The 13,260-nt window shown below is 43.8% G+C and overlaps 1 protein-coding gene across 2 annotated transcripts; it reads left to right on the top strand.

Annotated features, from left to right (window-relative positions):
* Positions 1 to 230: 230 nt before the first annotated feature.
* LOC142728928 (phosphatidylinositol polyphosphate 5-phosphatase type IV-like) lies at positions 231 to 12,999 on the top strand. 2 transcript variants are annotated; one of them, XM_075849168.1, is made up of 12 exons: positions 231 to 707; positions 8,423 to 8,514; positions 8,736 to 8,860; positions 9,131 to 9,250; positions 10,232 to 10,327; positions 10,446 to 10,607; positions 10,789 to 10,904; positions 11,111 to 11,247; positions 11,454 to 11,561; positions 12,229 to 12,363; positions 12,483 to 12,568; positions 12,655 to 12,999. In XM_075849168.1, exons 1-5 carry the CDS (start codon positions 393 to 395, stop codon positions 10,261 to 10,263), a joined length of 684 nt encoding a protein of 227 aa, XP_075705283.1. In that variant the 5' UTR covers positions 231 to 392; the 3' UTR covers positions 10,264 to 10,327; positions 10,446 to 10,607; positions 10,789 to 10,904; positions 11,111 to 11,247; positions 11,454 to 11,561; positions 12,229 to 12,363; positions 12,483 to 12,568; positions 12,655 to 12,999. The 2 variants fall into 2 exon arrangements, with proteins under 2 accessions (XP_075705283.1, XP_075705285.1); XM_075849170.1 differs by having other exon boundaries at positions 11,437 to 11,561.
* The last annotated feature ends 261 nt before the right edge of the window (positions 13,000 to 13,260 follow it).

Here is a 13,260-nt window from a genome sequence, read left to right as displayed (position 1 = left end):
ACATGTCATACTGTGTCAATTCAACAACCAATACATTGTTCCAACATCCAGACCCCAAGCAATGTCATTCACAGCTGGTCCAAGCCCCAAGACCCCAAGCAATGTGATCTTCAAACACTTCTGATTGACCAGATCCTGTACTTGGAATGCCGCTTTTATAACTAATTTCTCCACTGGTTCCCTCAGAGTTTTTTCGCTAACTATTTCTTTCTCTGGTCATTCTAGATCTTGCTGTTGGATTGACACTGTTGGATTACTGTGTTGCTTTTACGGTCAGCGATTTGTCCTATTTTCAGAGAACTAGAGGCGATTAGTTAAATTCAATCTTTACTGCCTCCTGGTTTTCTACCACGGACATTGGTACAGTTTTGCACCCGGGGCATTAAACAACCATGCCCTTTTGGAGAAAAACAAAAAAATATCATGTCTCTCAGATTCCTGATAAAGGAAATCTGATGAAAGAGATACCAACAATGGAAGAGCCTAACATCTCGCTCCAGAAGTTTTCTATCATCAAAGATATGCCAGCCGAAAAATGCAGCGATCCAAGTCACAGCAAATCTTGTGACATTGGCTCAAAGAATACCAAGAAGAGCGCAATCAGGAGCTTGGGCAGCAGCGCTGTGATTGGCGCTAAAGAACTAGATCGCTGTTTCCCAAATAGACGGCTGAGATTATACGTTGCCACCTGGAATATGGAGGGGAAGGTGAGAAGTAATGTACAATATCTATTGTGACCCATCAGGGTGTCTGATCTCCAGTTGGATGAATTGGGTCAGTAACCATGTGTCTTTAGTTTGCAGTTGGATATCACATAGACATATTATATCCTACCCTAGGCCCACATTTTCTAAACATTTGGGCCAATCACTGTTGCTGCACACACTGCAAACTGTCAAACTAATAATCTATGTCTTTGGGGGCGTGGCCTAGAGGTGAATGTGAGAGGACGTGTGTGACCGGAGCTCCTGCTGTAATCATCCTTTAAGGTCCATACAGTGGAGGAAATAAGTATTTGATCCCTTGCTGATTTTGTAAGTTTGCCCACTGTCAAAGTCATGAACAGTCTAGAATTTTTAGGCTAGGTTAATTTTACCAGTGAGAGATAGATTCTATAAAAAAAAAAAAAGAAAATCACATTGTCAAAATTATATATATTTATTTGTATTGTGCACAGAGAAATAAGTATTTGATCCCTTTGGCAAACAAGACTCAATACTTGGTGGCAAAACCCTTGTTGGCAAGCACAGCAGTCAGACGTTTTTTGTAGTTGATGATGAGGTTTGCACACATGTTAGATGGAATTTTGGCCCACTCCTCTTTGCAGATCATCTGTAAATCATTAATATTTCGAGGCTGTCGCTTGGCAACTCGGATCTTCAACTCCCTCCATATGTTTTCGATGGGATTAAGGTCTGGAGACTGGCTAGGCCACTCCATAACCTTAATATGCTTCTTTTTGAGCCACTCCTTTGTTGCCTTGGCTGTATGTTTCGGGTCATTGTCGTGCTGGAAGACCCAGCCACGATCCATTTTTAATGTCCTGGTGGAGGGAAGGAGGTTGTCACTCAGGATTTGATGGTACATGTCTCCATCCATTCTCCCATTGATGCGGTGAAGTAGTCCTGTGCCCTTAGCAGAGAAACACCCCCAAAACATAATGTTTCCACCTCCATGCTTGACAGTGGGGACGGTGTTCTTTGGGTTATAGGCAGCATTTCTCTTCCTCCAAAAACGGCAAGTTGAGTTAATGCCAAAGAGCTAAATTTTAGTCTCATCTGACCACAGCACCTTCTCCCAATCACTCTCAGAATCATCCAGATATTCATTTGCAAACTTCAGACGGGCCTGTACATGTGCCTTCTTGAGCAGGGGGACCTTGCGGGCACTGCAGGATTTTAATCCATTACGGCGTAATGTGTTACCAATGGTTTTCTTGGTGACTGTGGTCCCAGCTGCCTTGAGATCATTAACAAGTTCCCCCCGTGTAGTTTTCGGCTGAGCTCTCACCTTCCTCAGGATCAAGGATACCCCACGAGGTGAGATTTTGCATGGAGCCCCAGATCGATGTCGATTGACAGTCATTTTGTATGTCTTCCATTTTCTTACTATTGCACCAACAGTTGTCTCCTTCTCACCCAGCGTCTTACTTATGGTTTTGTAGCCCATTCCAGCCTTGTGCAGGTCTATGATCTTGTCCCTGACATCCTTAGAAAGCTCTTTGGTCTTGCCCATGTTGTAGAGGTTAGAGTCAGACTGATTAATTGAGTCTGTGGACAGGAGTCTTTTATACAGGTGACCATTTAAGACAGCTGTCTTTAATGCAGGCACCAAGTTGATTTGGAGCGCGTAACTGGGCTGAACTCTTAATGGTTGGTAGGGGATTAAATACTTATTTCTCTGTGCACAATGCAAATAAATATATATAATTTTGACAATGTGATTTTCTTTTTTTTTTTTATATAATCTATCTCTCACTGGTAAAATTAATCTAGCCTAAAAATTCTAGACTGTTCATGACTTTGACAGTGGGCAAACTTACAAAATCAGCAAGGGATCAAATACTTATTTCCTCCACTGTATATCCCGTAAAACTCGGGGAAAATAGCTTCCCTAGGGGCTTACCAGAGTCTGGAGGTGGAGGAGCACGAATACCCGGTCATAATGACGCGCTCTAAGAAGCAGAAGTCGCCGCCAGCGAGTCCCGGGTCCCGCGCTCAAGATGGCGCCGAGGAGAAGGAAGGCCGCAATAGAGGCCTCCGGCAGGAAGTTGTGGAGAAGCTGGAGAGGTTCGCCCGCACGCCGAGAGCAGGGGGGGCGGCTGCACAGCAGCGAAAGTCGGCTGGAGATCAGGCAGCTGGAAGCTCATCATATGGATCCAGGTATTCTCCTTTGGCGGGGGACATGAGAAGTGAGGAGGAGGAGGAGGAGGAGGAGATGAGTGGCGCCATGCAGGATCAGCCAGGTGCTGGAGGGAAAAGTGGAGTAGGGAAGGAGGAACCCTCCCTAAAGGACATTTTGGCAGCGGTGAAGCAGAATTCTATGGTCCTTAATACCTTAGCAAGCCAGATGGGTGGATTGAAGGAGGACATTTTGCTGCTCAGGAATGATTTTCAGAAAGTTGCGGAACGCACCACTGCCGTGGAAGGGAGAGTCTCGGACATGGAGGATGCGATTCCTCACATAAAGCAGGATGTACAGGCACATTCGCAGGCAGTGGCGACATTGATGGCTAAGACAGACGATATGGAAAATCGGCTGAGACGAAATAATGTGCGCCTTGTGGGGGTTCCGGAAAGAGTGGAGGGAACGAATCCGGATGACTTCTTTGAAAAGTGGCTGATAGACACATTTGGTAGAGAGGAATTGACCCCTTTATTTGCGGTGGAGAGAGCGCACAGGGTGCCGACCAGACCTGGCCCTCCGGGAAGGCCGCCGAGACCGGTGCTGATAAAGATTCTACATTATAAAGATAGAGACAAGATCCTGAGGAAAGCTAGAGAACGTCAAGACATCTCCTTTAATGGGGTGAAAGTGTCCTTCTTCCCGGACTTCTCTTTGGAAGTACAACGGAAAAGATCACAGTTTATGGATATAAAAAGACGACTAAGGGCATTACAAGTGCAATATTCGATGATGTATCCTGCCCGTTTGAGAGTGGTGGCGCTGGGAACAACTTCTTTTTTTGAGACACCGAGAGAAGCGGTTAGATGGTTGGATAGCCATGAAAGTCAGCTGAGACCGGCAGAGGGACGGCGTTGATCCGGAACAGACCGGCTGGCAAAAGGAGGCTGGGGATGCGGGACTGAACCAGGTGTCGTAGGAAAAATTGCAAGATTTGGCATTTGATTGGACTTGGAGTTGGAGGGCATGGTTGCGGGGACCGCGGAAGACCGGAAGAGGAGGAAGGTGTTTATGGACATTGAGGGGTATTGATATGCTGAAGGGATGGTAGTTTATTTGTAAGAAAATGGCAGCGGGAGGGATGGTCAGTTAAGCGGGAAAAGCACATAACGAGTTATGGTATTGTTGAATGTATGGTGGGCGGAGTTGACCTGCCGATGTTTGTTATGGGTAATGGCAGATACGTTCTGTTGCCCCAACCCTTGGAAAGGGGTAGGTTTACGGGGGAGGTTGCAGGGGGGGGAGGGGAGGTTGCAGGGGGGGGAGGGGAGGGAGGGAAAGACGACCCAGCCGGTCGGATATGTAAAATTAAGAGAACAGGATAGGAGGAGCTGTGATATGTTGAGGGATGATGGGATCACTTAATTGTTTGTCCTGGAATGTAAGGGGCCTGCGGGAAGCCAGAAAACGACAGGCGGTATTTGATTTTATTAGAAAACAGGAGTCGAGGGTGATAGGACTACAGGAGACACATATGACTAGGGATTCAGTTTCCATGATGCATAGGGCCTGGGTAGGCCATAGTTTTCATTCTTACCATACTACATATTCAAGGGGGGTGAGTCTTCTCATACATAGGGCAGTGCCATTTGTATGTCACGACTCCTTCCAGGATGGGGAGGGGCGGTATGTGGGGGTACACTGTACATTGTATCATTGGAATTGTGTGTTGGTGGTGTTGTATGTCCCCCCTCCGTTTTCTAGTGGATGTATCAAGAAAGTGGTGGAGGAACTGGCTAGGTACCCGGAGGTGCCGTTACTAGTGATGGGGGATTTTAACGCAGTATTGAATACCAATATGGATAAATTTGGCATGACAGGGGGAGGTGTAACAGCTTTTGGCCATCTGGTTGCTGAAATGGGTTGGCGGGACATATGGAGGGATAAACATCCAAATAGCTTTCAGTATTCTTGTGCGTCTTCCACATATCAGTCTTTATCCAGGATAGACTTAATCTTGTGCTCACCGGCAGCGGTACCATTTGTAGCTCAGATAGAATACTTGCAAAGAGCGTTATCGGATCATTCTCCTTTGTTAATGAAGGTAGAGACGGAGGGGAGGACAGGGCGGGGGCAAGGGTGTTGGAAACTTAATGCCTTTTGGCTAAAGCTGATAGACAATAAACAAATTTTAGACCTCATAAAGGAGTACTTTCAGTTCAATTCAGGAACGGTACCGCAAGAGATACTGTGGGACGCGATGAAGGCGTGGCTGAGAGGGGTGTTCATCCAGCACATTTCAGCAGTAAAAACACGGTCTAGACAATTAGGAGAAGCACTGTTGGGAAGGGTAGAGGAGACAGAAAGGCTGCATATAATAGATAACACAACAGACACATTGAAGCATTGGGTGGAGGCGCAGCGGTTGTTAAAGCAACATCAGTTGGAGAGGGCAGATAACAAAAGGATGTTTTTAAAACGCCAATATTATGAGGAGGGGGAAACCACTGGACGGTTACTGGCAAGGATGGCGCAGGCTCAGAGGGAGAATAATTACATACACACCATTAAAGGGGAGGGGGGGAAGTTGGAGACTGATACAGGACAGATTTTGAAAGTGTTTCAGCAGTTCTACTCGGATTTGTATGCCTCTAGGGCAGAGCACACGCCTCAGCAGCTGGAAGAGTATATAGGGGAGATAGAATTTCCTAGGTTGGGGGGGGGAGGAGAGAGGGACATTGGAGGAGCCAATATCTCTGGAGGAAATACAGGCGGCTATAGGGATACTAGCCAGTGAAAAGGCGCCGGGGCCGGATGGTCTTCCGGTGGAAGTTTTTAAGGAATATGGGGAGGAGCTTGCGCCGCAGTTACTGGCCACTCTTTTAGATAGCTTCAATAGGGGGCGGCTTCCAGAAACAATGTATGAAGCGACTATAGTAGTTCTGCCTAAAGAGGGGAAGGATCCTCAACTCCCGGGCTCTTATAGACCAGTTTCACTGCTGACGGCGGATATTAAAATCATGGCGAAAGTATTGGCGCTTCGACTAGCTAAAGTAGTAGCTGGGGTGGTACACGGAGATCAGGCCGGTTTTATGCCATCCAAATCGACGGCGGTAAATCTGAGACGGCTGTTTTTGAATCTACAAGTTAGGCCGGATAATCGTGGGGGGAGAGCCATAATGTCCTTAGATGCGGCCAAAGCATTCGATTGTGTGGAGTGGAATTATTTGTGGTCAGTTCTGGAAAAAATGGGATTTGGCCCTAATTATATAAAATGGGTAAAATTGTTGTATGTAGCCCCGACAGCAAAGATAAGGGTGAATGGGGTGTTATCGGATCGGTTTGCGCTGGAGCGGGGAACGCGTCAGGGATGTCCATTGTCCCCATTGTTGTTTGCGTTGGCGGTGGAACCCTTGGCGTGTGCAGTGAGACAACATGAACATATTCAGGGGTTGAGATATGGGGGGGTGGAGGAAAGAATCGCATTATACGCAGATGATATGCTGCTATTCATGGCGGATACCGAACGCACATTACCGTTAGTGATGGCCCTAATTAAGCGGTTTGGGAAATATTCAGGACTACTCATTAATTGGTCAAAATCGGCCCTAATGCTCATGGACCCGGGGGATATTCAGAATGGGGAAGAGGAGGTGGAGATACCTGTGGTTAAGGAGTTTAAGTATTTGGGGGTGAGGGTGACGGCGAAAGTACAGGATTATATGTCCCTTAATGTAATGCCACTGTTAACAAAGATAAAAGCCAAAGTAGAGGCGTGGAATAAGTTGCCCCTATCGGCTCTGGGTAGGACAAATTTGATTAAAATGATCCTTATGCCCCAGGTGTTGTATGTCCTACATAACTCACCGGTATGGATCCCCAAATATTGGTTCAGGAGATTGCATAACCTTTTTAGGGACCTAGTATGGAAGAAGGGGGTACCTAGGATTAAACTGGAGAAATTACAGCTGCCAAAGGAGGAGGGGGGCCTGGCTGTTCCCAATGCTTGGGTGTATTATTTAGCTGCCCAATGTCAGCATTTCTGGGGGTGGGAGCAGGAAGAGACATGGGGGTCCAGTGCGCGCATCCTATCATATCTGGGGGGGGGGGAGAACCCGTTGGCAGGACTGGAAGCGCACAGATATAAACAGATGGCGAGTACCAGACCCACTCTGCTTCTCATACATAAGGTGTGGTGGCAGTGCAAGCAATTGCTGGGGATAGGGGAGTGCACTAAATATACACCGCTCTGGAGAAATGCTTATTTGGGGGAATTGGGTAAATAGGAAGGGATGCAGGGGTGGGAGCAGCAAGGCATAATACGGTTGAATCAGTTGTACGAGGGAGACATACTCAAATCTTTTCAGCAAGTAAGGGAGGAGTTTCAACTGGACTCCCGCATGTTCTATCAGTACCTGCAGATTCGGCACGCAGTGCAGACACAAGCGGCCAGTGTGGACTTGACAATGCATGCCGCGGGGGTGTTGGAGCATATTGCAAAGGCAGTAACATCAAAAGGATTAATCTCATTGGTTTATCGCAGGTTGTTGGTGGAACATCTGGGAGATCCTATGGCAACAGTGAAAGCAATATGGGAGAGGGATGTGGGTCCTATTACAACAGACCACTGGGAGGCGGTATTGGCAGCAACATGTACTTTGTCCATTAATGTAGCACAACGAAGATCGCAGTTGTTTCTGATACATAGGGTGTACAGGACCCCGTGGGTGCTGAAACAAATGGGATTAAGAGCGGATGCAAAGTGCCCTAGGTGCCCGGAAGAAAAAGCAGACATCCTTCATATGTTCTGGACATGTGGGAGGCTGGGGAGTCTGTGGACGGAAATATTGGAACTAGTGGGGAGAGTGTTTGAGGTACAGATCCCATGGGATCCTGTAGTAATGCTGCTAGGGTATGTTGGAGATTTGGGGGGAGATAGGATGTCAGGGTTGGCAATTGCTAAAATACTGTATCAAGTTCGGAAAGGAATTGCAAAGCACTGGCTGGATGCGGAGCCACCATCAAAACAAGAAATCATAGGGGCACTTAACTCACAGGTTCTGATGGAGTATAGGATATACTCCAAGAGGGGGTCCAGGGTCAAGTTCGACAAACAATGGGCTAGGTGGATTGATCAATCTGGGTATGCTTCTGTGGAGCTAATGACACTAAGGCAACAAGTGCAGGTATAGGGCCACTGAGGGGAGAGGATTGGAAAAGTGGTACTGAGGAGATCGGCTGGGGGGGATACAGGGGGGAGTTGGGGGGAAGGGAATGTTTGGTTAAATGTAAAGAATTGGGTCTGTTGAAAATTGCTTGTACACTGTATGAGAACGTACAATGACCTGTAATAATGTGGAGTTTTGTTGAATAAAATTGAACTGATTAAAAAAAAAAAAAAAATAATCTATGTCTTTGGAATGGCAATACCTCCGATCCTAAGACTGCAGCCCTGGCCATCGTCTATAAAGACTAAAATCCAATTCGATCAGATATAATTTTTTGTAGGCGATATAGAAGATGTCAGTTTGGTTGGTGCTCTGTGTATACATTATTAATATCTTCATATTTTGAGCAGGAGTTCCCACAAAATCTAGAGGATCTGCTGTTGCCATCAGATGACACCAAAGACATTTATGTAATTGGCGTTCAGGAGGGATGTCCAAACAGGTAAGCCTTCTCAGGTTGTCTTACAACAGTCTATGTCTGCAGATGGACTACAGGTCGGCTGATTGAAATTCTCTCTCGACCTTCTACTTAGTATAGGATCGCTCCTTAATTTTCCTATTTAACCCCAGAGGTTATAATATTGATTGTTTAATAGATGAGTTGAGTATTTTAATCTGGTGTCATTTATTAATATGTTAACTTGAAATTGTGTCTTCTTGTAGACGGGAATGGGAGATAAAATTACAAGAGACCCTTGGTCCGCACTACGTGCTATACCACTCATCCGGGCTCGGAGTCCTGTATCTCACCATCTTTATTCGACGGGAGCTGATCTGGTTCTGCTCAGGTAAGATTCACTTTCTTACATCTACATAATAAGTCCTAATTGAAGTCATTAGTTGGAACTTCTTATTTAGTCATTAGAACTAGATGTCTGAGAACCCAACTCTCAGATTCTTCACTGTGGAGTATTGGAGATCTGAGAGTTTACTCCACAGTTACAAAGTGTGAAATGATGTTGTAGTAATATTTCCAGCGTTTAATAGGAAAATATCTGTATCATTGTTGCATGTTGTACTATTAACCACTGACCCTTCTCCTTGTGTTTCTTATACAGAGGTAGAGCACACCCATGTAACAACCAGGCTATTCCACCATGTAAAAACTAAAGGAGCCTTGGGTGTTGCCTTCACTGTCTTTGGGACATCATTCCTGTTTATTAATTCCCATATGAGATGTAAGTATGTCTGTTATTAATATGTGACTATGTACAGTTTTACTGTGTATAAAAGTGCTGCTGTTTCATAAAAAACTATAATATATGAGATGATATGAAAAGATCTGTACTATTAATGTTTTGGTGCAAAATGAAAGGTTCTTCCTTATTTCAAATTATTCAAACTTCTTCTAATCCATCAAACTTATTCTTTGTAATGAGAGACAAGTAATAGTGGAAGGATTAACGGCCTAATGTCCTTTACAGACTATTAGGCTGGGTTCACACGACCTATTTTCAGACGTATTGGAGGCGTTTTACGCCTCGAAATACGTCTGAAAAAAAAAGCCTTGAATACGTCGGCAAACATCTGCCCATTCATTTCAATGGGTTTGCCGATGTACTGTGCCGACGACCTGTAATTTTACGCGTCGCTGTCAAAAGACGCAAATAACAGCCTCGTCAAAGAAGTGCAGGACACTTCTTGGGACGTAATTGGAGCCGTTTTTCATTGAATCCAATGAAGAACAGCTCCAAATTACGTCCGTAATTGACGCCTCGCAAAATGCGAGTACGAGCAATTACGTCTGAAATGCAGGAGCTGTTTTCTCCTGAAAACAGCTCCATCATTTCAGCCGTAACTGACGTTATCGTGTGCACATACCCTAATAGAAATGCTGTATCCTCTGTCAAGAAAATGATTGTGTCTTAGATTTACAGTAACAGAAATATCAGTGTGTCTGGTGTACAGAGTGCGGACCCACATCATGGAACTCCACCAGTCTCATCTTCTAAAATGTCAATAGAAATCCTATTAAAATAAATACTATTTGCAGAAAATTCATTGTTGAGGGAACATTCAGACTACACAGCCCAAGAAGTAGATATGATACCTAGATAATATATGATAAAGAAACCTATTGTCAGAGAAAACTTAAATATGGTGGTTGTCCTAAATTCCAGGAGGTCATATTTACTGATATGTATATTTTTGGTTGGCAGTTGGGGCAGTCCACAAGAGGATCCAGGACTAGAAAACCATCACTGAGGGTCTCCGTCTGCCTCAAATTATTCCAGAAAGAATAAACTCCAATGCCTGTGAGTATTACTTATGTGGTTGATTCCTTTATCTATCGATTCCTTTATCTATTTATCTCCATTGAGTCTAATGCAGTCACGTGGTCTAATTGTGTCCTGTGTTTTTTTCATTCTACAGTGGACGTCACCAGCCGCTTTGATCGGGTTTTTTGGTTTGGGGACCTCAATTTTCAACTAAAAGAGGACAGAAAAAACGTGGAATCTCTTCTGAAAAACATTAAAGGAAGAGATATGTCCAGTCTCCTCAAACACGACCATCTGAATGAAGCCAAGAACAACGGTACAGTTACTAGTAGACAGATCTCTATCACTCCTCAGCCTGTATTATTACCACATACACCTCAACCGATCAATACAAATCACTGTCATGATGGTTCAGATGTTCACCACATTCTTATATAGTCCTACATCTCTTGCACATGTTTTTAATACTGACATGTTTTTTTTTCTTTTAACTTAAGGGTCCATATTTGTAGGGTTTAAGGAGCACACCATTGAATTCCTTCCTACATACAAGTTCGACATTGGCACAGACACCTACGATACATCAGAAAAGCAGAGAATTCCATCATATACGGTAAGATATCTTATTTCCAGGTCTACAGAGCTAAAGAAACAATAGATGTCATGGATAGATTTTCAAACCTTAAATGCACAAAGTCTCAAAATTTATATTATATAATAAAATAGGCCGAAATGTTCAGTCTATGATGCTATGAGGTTTATAAATAAATGATAATATGATTGCACTGATGATATTTGTTATTTTCATGACCTCTACAGGACAGGGTGTTGTTTAAGAGCCAATACGAGGGAGATGTGCGAGTCCTGAGATACGACTCATGCCCTGTTTTGAAGACCTCAGACCACCGACCCGTTTTTGGCATCTTTGAAGTAAAGCTCAGACCTGGTTCAGATGAGTAAGTCATGTCCATGTTGTTGGTATGATCCTTTCAGTAGCCGCCATTACTACATGGGCCTTATAGCAGAGCTCACACTTTGGGGCAGGTGGCTGTATACCTGGGTGACAGTACTGGAGTAATATAGGAGCTGAAACTAAACAATTATTGTGTGGTTACCCGCTAACATTATCATATGTCTTACATCAGTATATTTCTCATTCCAGCATCCCATTGGCTGGTGGAAGCTTTGACCGCAAGATCTATTTGAAGGGCATTAGGAGGTTAGGACAAAAAAAGTAGCTGCGTCTGTTCATGTCCTTACAGCACATAAGGTGAGAGCATTGTACTTGTCTAGTATGTTTGCTGTGAGAATGTTCTTCCATCTCTTAAGTCTTCCTCTGAATCTGTCATTTATTTTATCAACCAACATAAAGAAATTGTAAATAAGTCATTCTATCTTCTAGTTACATTTTCTTGTTTTCAGATATTTTTTTAATTTCTAAATGAAGGTTGTGGGTTTTAGAGGAAAACTGTAAGCATGTATATAGTATAATAGATTGGTGGGAATTTATTAAGACTGACGTTTCTTACACCGGTCTTAATATAAAAAAAACTTGGAGTAAAATGTGCCTAATTTATGAAAACGCCCGCACCTTAATAACTAATAATCCATGTTATTATGATAAATGTGTCGGCCGCTGATGGCTCTGCTCCTCCAGCTGCTCTCTGTCCACTTTTTAGAAAAGTGCCATAAGCGCAGAAACTACACAGATCACAATTTTTACCGCAAATTGTGACTTTTGTTCCGTTTATAACTTTTCTACGTAAAAAAAACTGGCATAGAAAAGTTAAAAAATGTCCCCATTTGAAGTGTCTTAAAGAATCCTGCCACTAGGATGGATGGATAAACTGTATTTTATGGTGCATTAGCTTCTAAGCAAGCATGATAGATACAAGGAACATTCTTATGGATGTAAGACATTACTTGGCATCTTGCAGGACTCCTAAGGAACATTTACCATCTCAGGTGCATAAAACAATGATTCCACCTTTGTGAACATCAGAAAGTTCCTGTAACATCCTGAACAGCGCAGCTTTAGATCAAACCCACCGCTTGGATCAACCATCTTCAAGGTTTGTAGTGTAACGCCCAGGATCTAATAGGAAAATCCGCAATAAAACATCTTCTATATTTTGTGCCTGCTAAGAAACACACATTAGTAGAGCATTAATAGCAAATATTTCTCTTGCAGCATAAACATCAATTCCGTGTTATATCTGGCGAGAACAGCGCTCCCTGTCACCGGAGGAGCCGCCATCGTTGCTGATAGACAGAAAGGTAAGTTTCTCTAGATGTGTCCTCTCTATATTTGTTAAGCAGCCTGAATAATGAATATTTAATAGGGTTGTGCGCTTCTCCCCCAGAGCAAGTCAGCAGATATCAACAGAACATCAACATCAATGCCAATAACAACCAAGGGCAGAACCCGCCATCTTACAAGTATCCCAATGGCGAGACTTAAAATTGTCTACATCTGTCACGGAAGAGACATCAGTGTGGTTACCGGGGCATCAATGTCACCCAGAAGACCAGGCCCAGAACAGGAGAACATGTCATCTCTTCCTGTGTCTCTGGAATACAGATTTACCACCCCTTACTGATATTACAGTATATACTGGGACATATTCCATTGTTTTTGCTGGATCTTGTATTACCATCATCTTTACCATCTTATATTTTGATCAACAAAAACCATAAATAAATCTTTAACATCAATCCATAAGTGTGACTGGTATTTATTAGTGTGTTCAGTGCCCGGCTGCAACTTACCACGGAGTATACAATTCACTTAACCGACTCTTCACAGCGCTATTTGTGTGACATCGCGTTTAATCCAGTGGTAGGTGACAGGACATTGTAAAATATGTACACAATAGAGAGAGTATGGAACGTGCCGCCATATGTACTGGATTAGATCATATGTCGTAAAAAAAGTGACAGGAGATGTAAAACAGTGATATATTTGATAG

This window comes from Rhinoderma darwinii, unplaced genomic scaffold, assembly GCF_050947455.1.
Source record: "Rhinoderma darwinii isolate aRhiDar2 unplaced genomic scaffold, aRhiDar2.hap1 Scaffold_70, whole genome shotgun sequence".
Lineage (NCBI taxonomy): Eukaryota > Metazoa > Chordata > Amphibia > Anura > Rhinodermatidae > Rhinoderma > Rhinoderma darwinii.
Note: the sequence above shows the minus strand (reverse complement) of the source record. Positions and strands in the feature narration are given on the sequence as shown.

Bases quoted from the DNA above. Each gene is read 5' to 3' on its own strand.
- LOC142728928 (XM_075849168.1), top strand. From the start codon at position 393: ATGCCCTTTTGGAGAAAAACAAAAAAATATCATGTCTCTCAGATTCCT. The intron at 8,861-9,130 runs GTAAGATTCACT...TTTCTTATACAG, and splicing joins GCTGATCTGGTTCTGCTCAG to AGGTAGAGCACACCCATGTA. The intron at 9,251-10,231 runs GTAAGTATGTCT...TTTGGTTGGCAG, and splicing joins TATTAATTCCCATATGAGAT to TTGGGGCAGTCCACAAGAGG.